The sequence below is a fragment of the Episyrphus balteatus genome, chromosome 1 (genome assembly GCF_945859705.1).
Source record: "Episyrphus balteatus chromosome 1, idEpiBalt1.1, whole genome shotgun sequence".
NCBI lineage: Eukaryota > Metazoa > Arthropoda > Insecta > Diptera > Syrphidae > Episyrphus > Episyrphus balteatus.
The window spans coordinates 98716909-98739409 of NC_079134.1; the positions used below are offsets into that span (position 1 = coordinate 98716909).

At 31.0% G+C, this 22501-nt stretch overlaps 1 protein-coding gene across 1 annotated transcript; it reads right to left on the bottom strand.

The window, feature by feature from the left end:
• Positions 1 to 193: 193 nt before the first annotated feature.
• LOC129907823 (parkin coregulated gene protein homolog) lies at positions 194 to 17127 on the bottom strand. Its single transcript, XM_055984199.1, has 5 exons — positions 16640 to 17127; positions 16080 to 16186; positions 650 to 821; positions 436 to 585; positions 194 to 379 (listed from the first exon to the last, which is right to left on the bottom strand). Exons 1-5 carry the CDS (start codon positions 16800 to 16802, stop codon positions 219 to 221), a joined length of 753 nt encoding a protein of 250 aa, XP_055840174.1. The 5' UTR covers positions 16803 to 17127; the 3' UTR covers positions 194 to 218.
• Positions 17128 to 22501: the final 5374 nt, after the last annotated feature.

The window sequence follows — 22501 nt, forward strand, 5'->3', positions numbered from 1 at the left end:
GTTTTCGGCACATTACTCCTGAATCACCCTGTATCACATTTTTGCAGGACAAAGAAAAATGGCTTTATCCACTACACTTATAGATAAGATTTTAAGTTCACATTAACTTTTCATGGTACAAACCGACTCTTTAGTAACGAATTTTTCTAAGCGATGATTCGAGCCCTGGTTTGTTTTTACAGTATAATATTTATTTTAACATTTATTATAAAAAAATCCTAATTTAAGAAACAAGACTCATATGTTGGAACCATGTACTTAATATTAATAAAAGCATCTTCACCACCATGAATTTCAAGAACTTGGAGAGTTTGATCCATTAAATCACTTAGATTCATGTTGTTCTTTTGGCTATAATCAATTTCATCCCCACAGTTAACTGAAAAAATGTAGATACTAAATTAAAATCACATTATTTTAACATAATATTCTTACGATTTTTCACTTTGAAAGAGTTAAATGTCGGTAATAATTGTCGATAAAAAGGTACTAAAGCTGGTCCAACCAAATCTGATGATACGACCAGTTGCTGCAGAATTTTCAAAGTTGTACACATAACCTCTAAGTTATTAGTGTTAAAAGCATCTTAAATATAATTTGGTAAAGTTAAATTCTAAGGAAAGCATATTATTTATATTAAAGAACTCACTTTTGATTGGCAAAATAAGTTGAGGAATAACCGGGTGAATTTTATCTCCACCATGAGTCAAAAGATCGATTATACCTTGACGGGCATATGTCTTGTAAGGATGTCTTGTTTCAGAAAGACCATCGAAAAATAATGGTAGATAGAGATTGTAGTCTAGTTTTTCAATGTCAACCTTAAATAATCAAATAAATATATGTATTTACAAATTAAAAATTTTATTTCAGTCCTTATTTAAAATTTACATAATATTCTAGGTTTGGTTAAATCTATATAACGTCTGTGAAATTCAATGTTTTTCTTTCTCCTAAGGATTTGTTTAGCACTTAAAACAATTTTTATTCCCGTCGACGCCAGTTGCGTACGTTGAGTTGCCGGGGCCCCGGGGCAAGACTGAATTTTGGGGCCCCTTTGATATTTGGGGGCCACTTAGATACAAAAACAAAAGTACGTATTCGCCATACATTTTTTTTTGTATGGCTGATTTGTTTTTAGGTTTATTTTAATGTTTTATTATGTTCGTAATGCACTTTGCTATACTTACTTAAAATTTTTATCATAAAAGTAGCAAATCCTTGTACTAGGGGCCCCCAAAATTGAATATTTAGAGACCCCTAAAATAATTTTTTTTTTAGCTTAGAATTGATAGTTCTTGGGGCCTCTATTCTGAAGTAATATGAACATGTACATATTTGATTTTACATCATTAAACATAATTTTTTTTACTGTGCGCCCCCTGAAAAATTAATTTTGGGGCCCCAAAAATTAAATATTTAGAGTCCCCTAAAATAAAAAATTTTTGAAGCTTAGAATTGATAGTTCTTGGGGCCTCTGTTTTGAAGTAATAAATACATACTATAGGTTAGGTATTTGATTTTCCGTCACCAGACATAATTTTTTTTATTTTGGAGTCCCTGAAAAACTATTTTTGGGGCCTCAAAAGTGAGTGCTTAGAGGCTCATAAAATATAATATAATTTTTTTGGAGCTAAGAATTAATAGGTATTGGTTCCTCTGTTCTGAAGTAATATTCGAAATGCCACCTATAAAATAATGTTTTTATTTTGGGCTATGATGTATTTATGTTGGGGCCCCTGAATTGATATTTAATTTTCCATTTGATTGTTTTGAACCACTGAAGTAATAGCTTTTGAGGATCTCATATAATATTTGTCATGCCATCAGAAAATTTAATGAATATTTTTGGGGTCCTTAGTAATAGATTAACGGGGTTCCTGAAAAATTATTTTTTGGGACCCTTCATATAATATTTTTGGAGCCCCGAAGTCATATTTTTTGGGGCTCCTAAAGTAATATTTAGTTATCCATCAACAAATGTAATTTAATTTAAAAAACAATTTTTTTTAATCTAATTTTTTTTGACGCCCCGAAGTAAAGGCTTTTGGGGCCCGTGGCCTGAAGTTGTTTTTTTGCTTTTTTGGGGCCCCTAATGTATTATTTGTGGTTGCAAAGATTTTTCAAGTAATATTTTTTGGGGCCCTAAGATTAAAATTTTTTCTTTTAAAAAAGCAGTTTATTTTTTTGGGGCCCCTGGGGTAACCTTTTTACTAAATCAGTATATATTGTGTGGCTACCAATGCATTATACATTACACTGAATGATATAATTTGTCTCCCTTGTATCCGAAGTGATTCAAATACATTTTAATTTACCTACTTCGTAACTCAATTTATTCTAAAAGTTTCCTTCGCTGCATTGTCTCCAGTTGCGGTCCTGGGGTCGGTCGGGGGCCCCGGGGCGCCGCCCCGCTTGCCCCAAGGGAGTGTACGCCCCTGGTCGACGCGTCGATAAGTAATTCATTGCAAAACTGAAAACTGCATATTAATGAAGTGTATACTGTTATATTTTACGTACACAATTTATTGGTTAAAGCCCTGATTTTTAAATTGCAGTTAGACTATCAGAAGAATAAATTCCTAGGAATAAGCTCGATCTGAGGTTGATCTGACTATTGAAAAATTGGCCCTTAATCCAAATAATTTTAAACACTTACAGTGCAGGTAATAAAAAACGATTTCAAATTAAATAAGGGAAAATTCTTTTGAATCGCTGCTACTTTGATTTGAGAAGGTAATTTACCAACAAAGCAACGAGCAACTTATGTTTCCACGTACAACATCCCAGTAGATACATATGTACTTGTACTGCTATATGGTCCAGAGTCATGGACTGTGGCGAAAGCGCAAGCAAATTTTTTAAATTGTTTTTCCGGGACCTTAATCATGCGAAACCGGAAGCAGCTTGTAAAGAATAGAGCTGGTTGGAGAAGCCACCTTAAGTCGCTGGATGCGATTAATTGAACATTTTTAACTAACCATATAGACTCTGTTTTTGTGGAGAGTTCTTAATTCGAATAAACAAATTAAAAATTAAATTGAAAAGTCTCCAAAACATAGCAACTTTTACAACGAAGGTATATTTTCGGTTCAATAAATCGCATCGTCAAGATCACTCTTAATGAAAATGACAGTGGATCAGTTTTTATCGGCAATCTCACGCGAGGAATTTCCCTGAGAGTAGCCCTAGTAACAATTTTACTTGCATAAGGTCCATTTTCCTCAATTCGACAAGCTATAGTTTGTATACATTTAGTTTAAGGCTTACTTACGCAAATCATCTATTTTGGAAAAAAAAGGAGTTCTCCTTAAGGCTATCTCGAAGCCTTGTAAATATATGTTAAAAAAAAAACCTTTATAAGACCTGTTTGAACCGTTCTAAAGAAGCCTTGTATTTTCAAGTGACAGAAGGCTTTCGTAAGACCTGTTCCAAGATGTTCTTGTAAGCATGCAATGTTTTCATCTGGTGAGTATGCAATGTTTTTCATCTGTAAGTATGCAAAGGTTTTATCTTGCAGATATGCAATGTTTGTAACGCATTTTAAAAAACATTGCATTTTTATGTGAGGTTTCAATTAGCTCCCTTTTTTCCACTCATCTTTAATATTCCAGCATGGTCTACTGGTAAGGTGCTGGCTTGGTGAGCAGAGGTACGTGGGATTCCTGGCCGGGTCATGTGAAAATAAAAAAATGTGTACTTTTTCAATTAAAATAATATACCTTCCATTTTAGAACTACAGAAAAAGCAGTGGAATTTCCAAAAAAAGTAGAAAAAACAAAATAGGAAAAAATCAAAATAAAATAAAAAAAAAAAAAAAAATCATGTGTGCAATTCACACGTGGTAGAAGTGAAACCTTAAAAATTATTTTTCTTGCATAAAATAAAAATCGAAAAATTTACCTTTTTTTATTCTATCACCTTTAAATCCATATCTTTTATATGACAAGCTTATAAACTAAAAAATAATAAATTTTAAATCATCTGAAAGCTTATTATTTCACCTTTTATTTGATTTTTCAATCATGTTTCTACCATGCCTAAAAAAAAGTAAGAATTTTTTAAAGTCAACCATCTCAAAATTTAAAACTGAGATTACGGTACTTCCTACACTGGTGGCTGGTCATCGGCAACAGATCTTCACAGGTGTTTTGAGGTATTTTTCAATTTTTTCAATTTAAGATTGTGTAACTTGTAGAGCACGTACCGTTATGTGTGATATATCAAATAAAAGGTTATGTTATCAGCATGCGTATTAAAGTTAAATCAAATTTGTATGTGCACTAGATCAAAAGATATAACGTTTGTAGGAAAAAAACATCTTTTTACCGTTATCTCAGAATTTTGAATATGAAATTAATTGAAACTTTGTACAATTATAATTTATTTAATTACCTATCTACAGTACAAATTTCATTCATCTATCTATTAAAACAAAAAAGTTATAACAAGTTGAAGTCGTGTCGCGTTTTCGTTTCATCTTGTTTCAAATCACTACGATACTAAAGAAGTTTTCACTTCAATAATGAAATAAAATTCAATAAATTTACAACTTATTACAACTTCTATAAGATCTTATTGTAACATCCTACGCAAGTAATCCGGTTTGTGCATTAGATAAACTCTTTGCAGAAAGACCTCCATAGGCCATTTTTAGCTGTTTGTCACAAGCTATTAACTTACCTGTGAAGTCCTATGCAATTCCGGTAAAATGCACCAAAATGATTTGTATAAGACATTCTTCTAATGCAAGCCAAAAAATAGCTTGTATTGACCCTTATGAAAGCTAAATTGTTATTTGGGAGGTTTTCTCTCCCGGGAATTTTTCTTCTTCTGTGTGCGAAAAAGAAGTGGAGACTTTTCAATTTCACTGCGTCGAACATGAACGAAATTTTTTGTTCACGATTTCGTTGTCATTTTTGTATGGGATTTTTCGTTTCGCATCAGTGGCGTACTAGGCTTTATCGGAAATCTCCATTGGAATTTCGTTTTCGGGAAAGAATTACAACCAACTTAAAAAAAAAAACCTTTGAACATATTAAATTCTCTTTTCTATACGATTTGACATTCAAAATGACATAATTGGCGATATTATCTCATTTGGCCTCTAGTGAAAACAGGCTAGTAATTCACCACCGACCGCTGCACCACGAACGCACCGTTTCATTTTGAAAAAATGAAAATATATGGTAAAAACCGCTGTCACACAGCAGTACCACGACTGCACCACGTCCGCACCATTTATAATTTTGAATGAAAAAAATTCTACTCTCGTAATTATACAAATGTTTAAGTAGTCTTCAAATTTATTTTGACATAAGTAATAAATGGCCAGTTCATACAAACATGACTTGATGTTGGAGTGGTTAAAGCGTTAGACTTCTAATTTAAAGTGCTCTAGATACTCGGGTTCGAATCCCCTTCTCGTCGGTAGTTTTTTTTTCAATAATCCAAAATTATGTATCATGGTGCGGCGAATTTTTCATACAAAATGAAATGGTGCGGCGATGGTGCGTCAAAATTTTCCGCCAAACGGCGGCGTTGTAGCTATGGTGCGGCAGTCAAGATTTTTTTTATTTTTTTTAATTAAAAATTCAATTTCTATTTTTACTCGCGGAACTATTAGTTCCTTATTAACATGTTTTTTCGACATATCAATAGAATACTAGCTTTTAGTAAAATATTCTCATTTACATTTACGAATTCCAGACTGTATTTATGTTTGATTGTCTATATAAAAGCAAAACGACAAACACCTACATATAGCACGATGCACGACCAGGCTTATTACTTTCTCTGCATCAATCCATCTTATCTCAAATTCTTTTACGCGAATAGATTTAAGGTTGGAAACGATGAAAATGAGTTTTTTGACTTGGAAGACCTCTGAAATATAAAAATAAAAATAGACATTCTAACCTTCGATTTGGCATCTTTTTCATACTAAAGTTTGATAACTATAAAAATGCCGAACATACTTTTTGATTAATTGCTGAGAAATGTAGGTATTTTTTGACATTCTAATGGTCTATTTTTAGAAATATTTAATCTATTCTTAATTTTTTTTGTGTATTTAGAAAACCAATGTTGTTATCTTTGATTTGGTAACAAAATAATTTCTTAAATCAACGGTCAATACACCAAAAAACAAGACTTTAACAAAAAACCATTTTCATCGTTTCCAACCTTAAAGCACAGATAATATAATCATACAGATATCTTGTCTGCTCAGAAAAATATGAATCATTTTTTTTCCTTACCAGACAAGCCTTACCAGACAAGGAGCTTTTAAAAATAAAGCTGAAAAAGCTCTTTTTCAATTGGATATTTTTTTCTCACTCACTCTCATAGGAAAGAAGATGTTTTTTTTCAAGAAAGAAGATGAGCGAGATAATTTTGTGTGTATTTACTGAATATGTTAAAGCTTTTGGAAAAGCTTTTTTTTTGGTCAATTTCAGTTTCATATATCATTTCTCTCCATATGCATAAGACATCTGTATAATTTATTATCTGTGCTTAAAGCTGTTCGCGTGCAAAAACTGCCAAGATTTGGCCAGGAAGACCTGTGAATTATTAAAGAAGACATTGCCACCTTTCATTTGACACCATGAGTTTCATTTGAGTTCGATGAGTTAGGAGGGCCCTAAAAATCGACCTATGGTTTTTTGATTCACTAATTGAGTCTAAGTCCCCATGGTGGTCTTTAGCTCGATGAGTTGAAGGGTGCTTAAAAAATGCACCCGATTTCACCCTGCTACGCCAATCCTGCCAGGATGCGGACGGGAAGACCTCTGGTTTTCGTAGTTACTCAAAGTCATCTTTTACTGCAAAAGTGAATTTTTCTTTAGCTCGATGAGTTGAGCGTTTCTGCAGCCGCCGCACAATGGTTTAAAAAAAATGAATCTAGGTGGGCAATATTATTTTTTTAAATATTTTTAATTTTCGTTTTGTTTCTGTTTTTCCATAGAAATAATGTTGAAGCACAGATGTGCAAAATATTAGAGCCATTTCTGTTTAATTATAGGTGTTACGTCAGCCCAAAGTGTAAGCATTGAATGCAATCGATTCTAACCAGGTGTTTACAAGTTTTGACTGTCAAACTTCAAGATCGTGCTGAGCAAAGTGAAGTGTGTTTTTGTAATAAAAAAAATGGAATTTGATGTTGAGCATAAGTACAGTAAAATAAAATAGTTAAACTATATATATAATGTGTTAATATATTTTTAGTGATTTTATTTGTAATACACTTAACAATTGTATGAAATTTTATATTTGATCGGTTTTTGTCTAAGCTTTATGTCGTATTGTAAATTGTGTACTAATCAGTCCGTGTACCAAGTTTTATGTGCCTAAAGTTATGAATGATATATTTTCCCAGACGAACCCCGTATCATTGTATACATACCTATTTCTATAGTACTATTAATCGAAGAAAATACTCTAGCGACATCTTTTGGTAGATCTGCATTTCAATTTCCTGGCATAAGGTTCAAATATAAAATAAACTAGCGATCCCACTGGTGGCCACGCAAAACAGAAAATTCTACTTCATGAGAGTACTATAGGAATATACAGGGTGTCCCAAAAGTTAACGTCGTAACGAAAACGGTAGATAGGGTAAGTGGTGACAGTTATCAGAAAAAGAATAACAAAAATCGCAGCCTTATAGTTTGTGAGTCATGGGCATTTGAAAAAAAGTCGAAAAAATGGTCACCCTGTGTCGGTTTTTCATGTGCCGTGACTACAAATCTTAATTTTTTAAATTTTTTCTTTTGTTACGGAAGCTTGAATAACCCTACTACCAAATGCATTCAAAAATTTTAACTCAGCTGCAACAGTTTTAAAGCAAATATTACATTTTTGCCCAACTAAGTAAACAAAATTTTTACATGACTCTAATTCAATGAACCGTAGTGTAAAAAAAATGCACTACGATGTTTCGGCAAGTTACCTTAAAAGTTGGTGTGTTCAATTCTCTTTTCAAAATGGTATAACATTGTTGAGAATATTCCATAAATAACCGAGATAAAATTTATTTTCTTAAGAAATCCGACTTTTTTATTAGGTATTTTTTCCATATTATTTTAGTTTTGTACCATTTCAGAACCTTTCAGAATACAAAAACTTAAATAATATGGAAAAATAACCTAATAAAAAAGTTGGATTTCTTAAGAAAATAAATTTTATCTCGGTTATTTATGAATTATTCTCAACAATGTTATACCATTTTTAAAAGAGAATTGAACATACCAACTTTTAAGGCAACTTGCCGAAACGTCGCACAGTGGTGCCATTCTTCGTTTTTGCCGACAAAATTCATTTGCACAGCCATTTCTGGACGAAAAGTCATGAAATTTGGTACACTGAATGATTTTAGTATGGAGAATACGAAAAGGCTGCCAACATTTTTTTAATCAAAATGGCGGCTAAAAAATGGCGGAAAGAATGAGCGTTAAAATAGAATTTTCATTTTTAAAACAGTATATAAGCTAGAAATTGGGCTAAATTCATGTCAAAAAGTTGTTAGATTTAAGATTTAGGACTCATAGATTAATATTCATTACAAAAAAATCAAAAAATTTGAAAACAAAGTCCAGAAAATGCAAATTTAGTAAAACACATTTTAAGACCTCTAATTACGCTATTTCATGGATTTTTTTTTTAATTTATCACAATTTTGAGATCTCTTCTATTTATGTTTTATAAGAAAATTGAAAATATTGGGGTTATATGGTTGCCAACTATGTTTTTAAGTAAATATAAGAAAACATGATATAATGAAAAGTTTCAATGTTCAATAAAACTGAGAATTTAATTTTTCCGTAAACCAAAATATACTTTTCTAATAGATTTTAGCGTTTTAAATTCAAATCCGGAGTCAAAAAAAATCTATGACGTCAAGTTTCGAAGATATAAATTAATTTTGATCTGCTTATATCTCAAAAACGTGACGTCATAGATTTTTTTTGACTCCGGATTTGAATTTAAAACGCTAAGATCTATTAGAAAAGTATATTTTGGTTTACGGAAAAATTAAATTCTCAGTTTTATTGAACATTGAAACTTTTCATTCTATCATGTTTTCTTATATTTACTTAAAAACATAGTTGGCAACCATATAACCCCAATATTTTCAATTTTCTTATGAAACATAAATAGAAGAGATCTCAAAATTGTGATAAATTAAAAAAAAATCCATGAAATAGCGTAATTAGAGGTCTTAAAATGTGTTTTACTAAATTTGCATTTTCTGGACTTTGTTTTCAAATTTTTTGATTTTTTTGTAATGAATATTAATCTATGAGTCCTAAATCTTAAATCTAACAACTTTTTGACATGAATTTAGCCCAATTTCTAGCTTATATACTGTTTTAAAAATGAAAATTCTATTTTAACGCTCATTCTTTCCGCCATTTTTTAGCCGCCATTTTGATTAAAAAAATGTTGGCAGCCTTTTCGTATTCTCCATACTAAAATCATTCAGTGTACCAAATTTCATGACTTTTCGTCCAGAAATGGCCGTGCAAATGAATTTTGTCGGCAAAAACGAAGAATGGCACCACTGTGCGTCGTAGTGCATTTTTTTTTTACACTACGAATCATTGAATTAGAGTCATGTAAAATTTTTTAGTATTTAGTTGGGCAAAAAAGTAATATTTTCTTTAAAACTGATGCAGCTGAGTAAAAATTTTTGAATGCATTTGGTAGCAGGGTTATTCAAGGTTCCGTAACAAAAAAAAAATGAGAAAAATTAGGATTTGTAGTCACGGCACATAAAAAACCGTCACAGGGTGACCATTTTTTTCGACTTTTATTCAAATGCCCATAACTCACAAAATATATGGCTGCGATTTTTTTTATTATTTTTCTGATAACTGCCACCACCTACCCTATCTACCGTTTTCGTTTCGACGTTAACTTTTGGGACACCCTGTATAATTAAAAAAAAAAAAAAAAATTTTTAATGTGAACAAAAATCATAAATAACAGTTTTTCGTATAGAGCGGGCGGCGCACAGAGGTCAAAATCAAGAATCTAAGTGGACAAAATTATTGTTTGTATTGATATGAGAACCTTTATTGTTTTTATTAAAATTTAACTATTTGTTTAAACATTTTACGAATATTAAATCAATTTAAGGATATTTTTTTAGAACTATCACATATTTAAGCTTTAAATAAGAAAAGCCGCATTTCTTGTCCGATTTGAAGGGTCTTCAGAATTCATACAAGATCTAACATCTGACTTTGCCTTTTAACGTGCTTAAATTTCTTCCACAGTTGAAAAAAAAAATCATTTTCGACATACGGGCATTGTATATACAGAGTGTCCCAAAAGTTAACGTCGAAACGAAAACGGTAGATGGGGTAGGTGGTGACAGTTATCAGAAAAATAATTAAAAAAATCGCAGCCTCATATTTTGTGAGTTATGCGCATTTGAAAAAAAGTCGAAAAAATGGTCACCCTGTGACGGTTTTTCATGTGCCGTGACTACAAATCTTAATTTTTCTCATTTTTTTCTTTTGTTACGGAAGCTTGAATAACCCTACTACCAAATGCATTCAAAAATTTTAACTCAGCTGCATCAATTTCAAAGCAAATATTACTTTTTTATTAGGTTATTTTTCCATATTATTTAAGTTTTTGTATTCTGAAAGGATCTGAAAGGGTACAAAACTAAAATAATATGGAAAAAATACCTAATAAAAAAGTCGGATTTCTTAAGAAAATAAATTTTATCTCGGTTATTTATGGAATATTCTCAACAATGTTATACCATTTTGAAAAGAGAATTGAACACACCAACTTTTAAGGTAACTTGCCGAAACATCGTAGTGCATTTTTTGTACACTACGGTTAATTGAATTAGAGTCATGTAAAATTTTTTAGTACTTAGTTGGGCAAAAAAGTGAAATTTTCTTTAAAACTGATGCAGCTCAGTAAACATTTTTGAATGCATTTGGTAGCAGGATTATTCAAGGTTCCATAACAAAAGAAAAAAATGAGAAAAATAAATTAAGATTTGTAGTCACGGCACATAAAAAACCGTCACAGGGTGACCATTTTTTCGACTTTTATTCAAATGCCCATAACTCACAAAATATATGGCTGCGATTTTTTTTATTATTTTTCTGATAACTGTCACCACCTACCCTATCTACCGTTTTCGTTTCGACGTTAACTTTTGGGACACCCTGTATAGGTGCATACTGAATTTGTTTATGTAAAGAAGCACGTAATACACATATGCTTTTAAAATTTGTTTAGATAACATTGACTATTCGACAAAAATAGACAAAGAATGATATTTTCGATACATTAGGCGTTCAGAATAATAATAATGGGTCAAGTCCATTTGAAATTTGAGCATTATTTTGAGCTTTGAGAAGCTTTTTCTCAGGAACTAAAGGCGCTTTTGAAATAAATGTTTCACAAATCAATAGCTCTATATTTCTTTCTTTCATTCTATTTCAATAAGACGAAACCCTTATTTTTAAAGACCTTAACACATCCAAACTATAGAGAAGTGGACTTGACCTATTTATTATTCTCACGCCTCATATACCTACCACTCTTTTGAGCAGTGCGCTTTTTTTGAAATCTATTTTAAGCTCACTTCATAGCCTATAACGTTTTCCACAAAAAAGCTTAAGATGTGCTTTGGTAACACTTATCGTTTGAAAGGTAGTGCACCTTTCAAACGATAAGTGTGATTCGGAATAACGAATCAAATTATCAGAAAATGATTTTCCGTTGCTGCAAAGAAAAAATAGATAGATAGAAAACGATATTTTCTATATATATACCACTTTTAGGTGCGATAGCTTTAAAACGATAACGATTAGTGTTACTAAAGCATATCTTAAGCTATTTTGTGGAAAACGTGATAGTCCATAGAGGATATGGGTTAAAAATGTATGTCAAAAAGCTCATATTTTAGAAGCTATACTCTGTCTCTGTCCGATAAAAATTGGCAGTACAGGTCTTATGGGAGAGCTTTTTTAAAATCAGTGGGACTTAACAGTTGCCCAAAAGCAATTCACGAAAAATATGCCCCTGAAACACAGAACAAAACCACAGACGCGCAGTGGAGTTGTTGTTGTAATTTCTTTATTAAGCGACGTACATCCCCCTATAACCGATCTGCCACACGATCGGTGGTAGATGGCAGAATGAAACTCAATCATCAAAGTTGTTTATTAAAAGTATTCACAATACATAAAGCCCCAACTATAATAGGCATATGCGCGCATGGGCTTATGTCAAAATCGAACGAACTGCTTCGTCCTGTTTCTGAAAACATGAGGAGTAGCCATAATGAACATACGCGCACATAGCCTTCTGTCACAATTTACATTTTTGTTTTTTTTTATTTTTCGTAAAAAAAACGCGTTGAATTACACAAAAATATTTTTAAAACTGTTTTCATTCAATTCCCAATTCGTATATAACATTTTTGTTAAATGAAAATTAATTTAATTTTTTCATCCCCCTTGCATCCATGTTGCTTACATTTTGTTCTGAGAAATTTACTCATGTCGTGCGGTTCAGAGCGCACGGTATATGCTTAACGAAAGTTAACGAATCGCGCATTATGGCTATTCCATAAGAATTGTGTATGTGCGACAACTCACTTATTCCATTTTGACATAAGCCCATGCGCGCATATGCCTATTGTAGTTGGGCCTTAAGAGTTACCATTGGTAAACTTTCTTCGTAAACTACTCCCTTTTCTATTATTTTTCTGAAAGAGCTTTCAGGATTAATGCTTTCTTCAAGCTTTTAGAACAAAAAAAAGCATATGTGTTGTCGTGGTGTTTGCTTTTTTATTTTTTGTGTGTAGTAAACAAGTTAATGTCCACATTTTAACACGTATTTTAACATTTAACAGGAAAAATTTGTTACGGGCCGGTCCACTATGGGGCCAAACGATGTAAATCATCTCAAAATTCCATAACTTTTTTGTTTCTCAATATTTTTTTTTGAAATTTGGCACAAATATACTACAATGTATATGCTTCAACATGTAATAAAAATCAGAACTAAAAAAACTATGTATGTATTTATTATAATATAAAACAGAAATTATGAAAAATAGCTCAAATTCATCAATTTATTAATGGCTTAATTCATTTACAAAATTATATTTTAAGTCGTTGTAATTTGTGTTAAATATAAGTGAAGTTATCACATATATAATATATTGATGAGAAAGCAAAAATTAAAAGATTATAAATTCAAAAAAAGCATACGAATGAAAGATAATATAAAATTCATTGTAGGTAGAATTTATTTTATAAGTAAGTAAAGAAAGAAAAAATGTGAAAGCGATAAGTATCCAAAAATGTAGAGACTAAATTAACCACTTTCTTAATAAATCAAAATTATTGTGTATTTTATAAAACTCAAACAAAAAAAAAGGGTTGAAGAGGAAAAAAGTATTAAGTATTATAAAAGTTTGAAAAAATGGGATGAAATAAAATAACCAATATCAAATCTGCAGATTTTGATTTGCGGCAGAAAATTGGATTTGAAATCCGTTCAAAATGTCAAGCTTGTTGGGAATTCCCTTTATAGGGGATCGCAAAAGTAATAATTTAAAATTAATATCTCAAATTCTTACCATTTTCGTTTAAATGTACTTCTTGTGAAATTTCGAAAAATTCCTATTTTGAAACAGTATTTTACTTCCCCTGTTCATAATTGATTTTTGTTTCTACAAACGTTGGTAAATAAAAATAAATTATTTAATCAAAACATTGTTTATTTTGTTCGCCATATCACAACAAATAGGTAGCAGTTTTAATGAAACTCAATTTCTTACTTTTATTTTAGAGCAACACCCTAAAAATAAATTGTACATTTTGAAACTTGTTTATCATTTTTATAACTTGCCTAGTTATCACAGTTTTCAAAAAAAGTATACAAAATTCGGAAATTGAAGTTAGGATGAAAGATACTATAATTTGAATTCAACAACACAAGGTTTTTCAGAGTAAAAAAAAACAGTAAAAAACATAGGATTTTGTTTAAACTAATTTGTAGCGAAATCATTTTTTTTTTATGTCAATTATTGTTTTAGGGACAGATTTGTAAAAAAAAAAACAAAAATAAATTATGAACAGGGGAAGCAAAATACTGTTTTAAAGTAGGAATTTTTCGAAATTTCACAAGAAGTGCATTTAATCGAAAACCGTAAAAATTTGGGATAAACAAGTTACCTAATTTTAAGAGCCCTTTAAATAGCCTATCAGAATATTTCATTTGAATCATTAATTCTGAGATACCCTGTAGATGACAGTAAAAAAAAGGTTTGCAAACATTTTTGGAAAAATTTTATTTTATACATTTTTGACCGTAAATCAAAATGGCGCAAAATGCGCAAAATTTTATTTTTATTCCTTGATTTTGAGTAAAATGAGATTCTAAATTCATTCAATGCTCGACATCGGCAGTCGTCGGCAAAGGAGAAATCTACAATTGAAAATTAAATTTGGTCAAATTACTTCCCATTAATTGTTATTTTTTTTAAACAATCAATTTAAAGTACATTCAAAAACAAATAACGGATTTATAAAGTAGAGATTCTAACCTTTTTATTGATATACAACACTTATAAGGTTTCTTCACAAACTTCTGAGAAAACTAAGTTTAAACTGTTATATAAAATAGGACGAAAAACAATAAAAATTGAAATGTAAAACAATGTATGCTCTCATAATTGCGCACATTTCTATTATGTTAAATAATCATTACTTTTTTGAAATGATCACATTTGTTAAAACCAATTTTGAGATGGTTTTCGTCGTTTGGTCCCATTGTGCGGTCTGTGTCTCAAATGAGTGAAATTTTTGTTTTGTTATTTTGGTGTAAAAAGAAAAATTTATTCTTTTTTTCGTTTTTGTGAAATTTTACCGCCAAGATGGTAACGCTGGTACCTTTTTGAAACATTTTTTGTGGATAATACGGCATCGCTGTGTGAGCTTTTTGATGTGATAGACATATCCATAAGGCGTGAAGAAGAGTGAGATGCAAATGTCCTATTTTCCCTGTACTGCCAATTTTTATCGGGCAGAGTAGGTACAAATTTTTGAATGTTGACTAAATCGATACAAATTTGTTTCTTTTTGAAAGACTAACGGCCATATTATTCACTAGTTTAAAAAATACATCTGGATGTAAAATTGTCAAATGTCAAAAATAAATCCAAATCCAAAATAGTTTTACCGATTTTAACTATGAAAATAGTTAAAAAATAGTTATAAATGACTATTTGTTTGTTTCTGTGATAGTGAATATCATGGATTTGGAGTTATTTTTGACATTTCAATTTCTTTACATCCAGATGTAATTTTTAAACTAGTGAATAATATGGCCGTAAGAGGTAGTTATGTAAAGGAGCACATTATCTACCGGAATTTCAAAGACAACTTTTCGATAGGTTTCACCGCTTAAAAGTAATAAGCAAAAACCCGATATTTTCGACATTTGACACATTTTAAAACCACGGTATCTTCTAAACGTTATCTCGTAGAAAAAAGAGTGTCATCATTTTTTTTTAGCGAATTACAAAACCTACAAGAAGTCATTCATATACTTTTTTAATAGCTTCTTCCGTTTCAAAGTTATACATGAAAAACATTAAAACTTGAATAATTTTTTATGCACACATGGGACTTTTGGGGACTTTTAACATTTTACTTTAATCGAAATTTGAATGCTCTGTACCAATTTTCAACTATATGCGAATTATTTTTGGGTTTGCCCTTTTTTATGTTTATTTTATCTGGACGAAATGGTGTTAGAAAAATAGTGTCAGTTAAATGTACCTCTACCTTACATTAGGGATTTGGAAATTTGTGGAGATTTTGCAAAAAAATACTTCTTTGGGTATTTGTTCATGAAGATTTTCTTTTGGAGATAATGGCAATTATTATTTTATTGGAGATTTTGTTTAGTTATTATTTCTTTCTTTGTTTTTCGAAGAAAGGAAAAAACATCAGTTAATTTAGTTTATGTGCGGTGTTGCTGAGATTATCGTTTGGTGCAAAAAGGGTGTTATGCTCTAAGGATTTTACCGTCCATCCAATTTTGTCTCCCCCCGTAAGGTACTCCATTTTTATTGGCAAATCTCCACGATTATAATACATTCGGAAAGACGTTGCTGCTCTTCTATTTTGATTATCTGTTAAATTAAAAAAATGTTATAAACTAATGTAATAGGTACACACAGTAAAAATTCTTTTCTAAATCTCATTTTTTTAAATTATTTTTAGTACAGTCAAATAAGGCGAAAAAAGGGTAAACCTTGGACTTAATGCTAATAGAAAATTATTTTGCTCAAAATCTTCGTTTAGATATTCTATAACCACCTAAAAAGTCTATAAAATCCCATTTACGCAAGTCAGGATTCTCAAGGTCAAAGTGTGAGAAGATTAACAAAATTTAAAAAAAATAGATTTCAAGGTTTATTTTTTAATGCTTGTTAAAAAAAAATAAAATCAATGCAATCTGACAATGTCTAAAAAAAAAAGTAATACCTCTTTTGCATTTGTTTTCTACCGACAATCATTTAAAAGCAAAATTTTTCTATTATTCATTCCAACGATGAATACTTATTTGACTGGGCTTGACTTACTTTGTTTGCCCTTGATGCTTAAGTTTTCTTGGTTGAAAACAACTGTATTTTTTTGGAGTGATTGTAATGAAAATGGAGGCACCAATCTTGGAGTTCGGATTCGGAAATTCTTCTTTGCTGAATATTGGATTTCTGACTGGCCAGTCCTGTTAGATATTGACATATTATTTTTGTTTTAATTTTTATATCTGTATTTTCGGTAGCTGAATGATAAAAAAATTGATTATATAAAAACTAAAGGTATACAATCAGTTGTATGCAGAGGTATTTTTCATAAAAATATATTCTTTTTTTTTTTCAAAAACCAAAACAAACAATATAAAGTAGTTGCCATGGATTTAATATTTGTAATAGAGTGGTAGGCAATCAAAATAACACCAGTGGCCAGTGCGCATGATACACATTCAAATATTGGAATTAAAGGAAATACAGGTTGCGACCGTATTATTAAGGTAGCGTATTATCGGTTGATCTGATCATTTTAAGATATTGGGCCACTATTAATATAATAATAACAAATTTTACAAAAAATTAATTTAATTTGCTTTCTGTTAATCGTTATAAACACCCTTCTAGGTAAGGGCCGGCCCTATCACATGTACAATAGACTGATTCAAAAAAAAATATTTTTTTTTGTTCAAAGCATTGTTGAAAATATTGTTGGAAATGACGAAAAAAATAATACTGTAAAAGTTTCAGCCCTTAATGTTAACATTTAGTACCCCCGCATCGCAAATTTCTATTTCCCATACGATTTGTATGGGAAAGATTGTGTATTTGTGTTTAGAATTTTTTATCTTTTTAATGGTTCATCAAAAAGGCTAGATTTTTTGTAGAGCGGACAATTTTATAAACCTTTTGGATGAACCATTAAAAAGATAAAAAATTCTAAACGCAAATACACAATCTTTCCCATACAAATCGTATGGGAAATACAAATTTGCGATGCGGCGCACGGTTGTCCAAAATGACTTATCTCGTTGCAAAAATCATAACTTTTGAAGGATTGAGTTAGCGGTACAATTTTTTTTTTTATTTGAAGGAAATTTCTAATAATACCAATGAATTTCAATAAAATTATTTCACAGGGTGTTTCGGAATCATCGGCCAAAAACAGATTTTCTTTAAAAAAAAAGTTTAAATTAAAATTGGTATGCCATTTTGTAGAAATTGCGAGATTAGTGATTTCTACAAAATGGCATACCAATTTTAATTTAAACTTTTTTTTTAAAGAAAATCTGTTTTTGGCCGATGATTCCGAAACACCCTGTGAAATAATTTTATTGAAATTCATTGGTATAACAGCCCTAGAAATTTCCTTCAAATAAAAAAAAATTGTACCGCTAACTCAATCCATTCAAAAGTTATGATTTTTGCAACGAGATAAGTCATTTTGGACAACCGTGCGGCGGTACTAAATGTTAACATTAAGGGCTGAAACTTTTACAGTATTTTTTTTCGTCATTTCCAACAAATGCTTTGAACAAAAACAAAAAAAAATTTTTGAATCAGTCTAATGTGCAAGATATGCAAATGCACCGGGCGCAGAGCCTGCAGGGGCGCAAACTCACAAGAAAACTAGGTACCTACATTCATTTGTTTTCATTCTTTTTAGATTAACCTGCTTTATTTTTATTTTTAATAATTTTTTTTAATATGTCACTATCAAATATTTTCTAAACATACGAATTAAACCATTTTATAATTTGGCAAAAAAATACTTCGTATAGGAACCAAAATCAACGCCAAGAATAAATTAATTCAAACAAAAAAGATTCGAACTTCCTTCATACGTGCAAGATTGTTATTTGCCCGTTTCACTCGAAAATCGCCATACAAATAAATATACTCATTTCTTATTTCCCATACAATCGTTTGAGTAGATATGTGCAAATTTCAGATTTGCACATATGGGAATTCACTCAACCAAAATTTTTGATAGAAAAATGAACTCAAACGTTGATTTTTGTTTGAAATTAATGTATCCCACAATAAGTGCAACTGACGTAGAATGTGCAGATTTTAACCCTGCACACAATGCGCTCAACTCTTTCAAACGAAATGTGGGTGTTTTTTTTACTGTCAAACACGATTTTCTCTTTTTGTCTCCCTTGGTAGTTCGTTTACATCATAGAGGAAGGAATACCTAGAGACGCGACTTCGGTTGGTTTTTCTCTTCCACCCTACAAGCTGCAATGAGACGAAAAACTCCACAGTGCTTATATGTGGTAGTTTTCCCGTGCATTTTAAATGGCACCAACACATTCAACTGTGGAGTTGAGCTCAAAACAATTAAAAACAATTTAAGTGCTCAGTACAGAGAGGAAGGAATATTTAGAGACGCGACTTCGGTTGGTTTTTCTCTTCCACCCTACAAGCTGCAATGAGAGGAAAAACTCCACAGTGCTTATATGTGGTAGTTTTCCCGTGCATTTTAAATGGCACCAACACATTCAACTGTGGAGTCATAGAGGAAGGAATACCTAGAGACGCGACTTCGGTTGGTTTTTCTCTTCCACCCTACAAGCTGCAATGAGAGGAAAAACTCCACAGTGCTTATATGTGGTAGTTTTCCCGTGCATTTTAAATGGCACCAACACATTCAACTGTGGAGTTGAGCTCAAAACACTTAAAAACAATTTAAGTGCTCAGTAGGAAATAAATTCATAAAAAAATAATATAATAAATTCAAAACACGAACCTTTTTCTTTTAATTTCTCTACATATTTATTGAAAGGTGGGTGTCTGGAGTGAGCTATTTGAGCTATTTGAGCTATTCAAGTTCATGTACAAACCAAAATCATGTTTAAATTCAAAATTTGTGAGGACATCTACTGGTGAAAGGAAGGTATTAAACGAATTGTACTTTTCACACGTATTCACAGATAGGAAAACAAGAGAAAAATAAGAGAGATTATCTGAAATTAAATTTGCGGGTGTTTTAGGTAAGGGGGGTACGAGTCGGCTCTCTAGGTATTCCTTCCTCTATGTGTGGAGTTGAGCTCAAAACAATTAAAAACAATTTAAGTGCTGAGTAGAGGAATAAATTCATAAAAAAATAATATAATAAATTCAAAACACGAACCTTTTTTTTATTTCTGTACATATTTATTGAAAGGTGGGTGTCTGGAGTGAGCTATTTGAGCTATTCAAGTTCATGTACAAACCAAAATCATGTTTAAATTCAAAATTTGTGAGGACATCCACTGGTGAAAGGAACATTATAGCTTTCACACGTATTCACAGATAGGAAAACAAGAGAAAAATAAGAGAGATGTATACCACTTATCTGAAATTAAATTTGCGGGTGTTTTAGGCAAGGGGGGTACGAGTCGGATCTCTAGGTATTCCTTCCTCTATGGTTTTATACATGCAGAACGGAATACCTAGAGAGCCGACTGGTACCCCCGTTGCCTAAAACACCCGCAAATTTAATTTCAGATAAAATTGGCATACATCTCTCTTATTTTTCTCTTGTTTTTCTATCTGTGAATACGTGTGAAAGGTATAATGCGTTTGATACCTTCCTTTCGACACACGGAGAAAAAATAAGGTGTGAACCACCTTATTTCTGGTACATTTAACTTTAATGTAAAGTTAAAATGACTCCCCAGTAAAATGAAATTTACCTTACTTTTCTAGTAAATTTATAGCTTATGATTAACTTTACAGTAAAGCCTTTTTTTGTATGAGTTTCTAATAGAAATTACTAGAAAGTTAGGTACATATTTTACCTTACTATAAAGCTGAAAATATTGATTTTTAAAGTAAATTGAACTTCTCTATGGAAGGTATATAATTAAATTACAGATTGAGTCAAATAAAGTCAATTTCATTTTTATTGATGACATTTTTCTAAATAAAATTGTATGCATCTATCCTACAAAAATTAATAAAAATAAAAAAAAGGTTTGTAATTATTGAAAATCATAACTGGATAACACGTACTTAATCCTCAAAACCATTTAGGAGTAAGTACGTATGACCCTGTTATGTTTTTCAATAATTACAAAAATCACCTGTTTTTATTTTAATTAATTTTTGTAAGATAAATGCATACAACTTTATTTTGACAAATATCATCAATAAAAATGAAATTGACTTTATTTGATCCAATTGCTTGCGAATTCTTTATGAATTAATGTAATTATCCCGCACTCGCCACCTAAAAGCTTCGACAAAAAAAAAAAAACATCCAACAAATGGATCATATAGGAAGGAATACCTAGAGACGCGACTTCGGTTGGTTTTTCTCTTCCACCCTACAAGCTGCAATGAGAGGAAAAACTCCACAGTGCTTATATGTGGTAGTTTTCCCGTGCATTTTAAATGGCACCAACACATTCAACTGTGGAGTTATGCTCAAAACAATTAAAAACAATTTAAGTGCCCATTAGACGAATTAGTTCATAAAAAAATAATTAATCCAGTCAAATAAGGGTTTAACCTCGGAATGAATGTTAGTAGAAATTTTTTTGCTCAATATCTTCCTTTTGCCATTCTATAACATATTTCAAAAGTCTAGAAAAATCTCATGTCCGCTTGTCGCGATTTCAAGGTCAAATCGCGAAATGGAGATTTTCAAAATTAGTAAAAATAGGCTATGGTATTATATACACATATGATACATGATTTCAAGGTATTTTTTAATGCTGATTCCAAAAAATCTAAAATCAAGACAATCTGACGTCTCTGGAAAAAGTTATACCTGTTTTTCATCTGTCAACTCATATTATTATAACAGTTGCAAACTTACTGCCGAGAAACCCTTAAAAATTATGGTAGATGAACCAAATTTTGCATGAAGATTTTAGAATCCATCATTATCAAAAATCAAAACAATCCATTACAAAAAATATATATACCTACGAAATAATGGTATTTTTTGATGGAGGGGCAAATTTTAGGATATGCACTAAAGAAGATTCTTGTTAATCTTAGGAATAAGTGCTAATAGGCTATTTTTTTCATTTTAATCTTTGTTTGGATATTCTTTAACTACCCTCAAAAATCTAAAAAAAATCTCATGTCCGCAAGTCCTAATTTTCTTGGTTTGAAAATAAGATGCAGATTTTAAAAAATTAATAAGAAAAGTTTAAATTTTTATATGTATACCAACATAAGCGACATGATTTAAAGGTATTTTTTAACACTTATTCCAACAAAACTCACAAACAAGTCAACCTGACCATCCCTGAAAAGTAATGCACCTTATTCATGTTGATCTGACACAAATATCTGAAGTGTAGTTTTTCAATTTTTTTAAATCTGCACCTTATCTTCAAACCAAGAAAATTAGGACTTGCGGACATGAGATTTTTTTAGATTTTTGAGGGTAGTTAAAAAATATCCAAACAAAGATTAAAATGAAAAAAATAGCCTATTAGCACTTATTCCTAAGATGAACAAGAATCTTCTTTAGTGCATATCCTAAAATTTGCCCCTCCATCAAAAAATACCATTATTTCGTAGGTATGTATATTTTTTGTAATGGATTGTTTTGATTTTTAATAATGATGGATTCTAAAATTTTCATGCAAAATTTGGTTCATCTACCATAATTTTTAAGGGTTTTTCGGCAGTAAGTTTGCAACTGTTATAATAATATGAGTTGACAGATGAAAAACAGGTATAACAGAGGTACTACTCCAACCTTCACTTTCCCGAGTTCAGGTAACTATGAAGGGTGGGAGGATGTACTGGATCTTACTCTCATAAATAATTGCTCCAATTTGCAGGTTGAAAATTGGAGAGTTTCGCCCTTAAAATCTTTTTCAGATCATAGTTGGATCCTCTTCCAACTTAATTTTGAAACCAAAATCCCAACCCCCTATAGAAATCCCAAAAGAATTGACTGGAAGA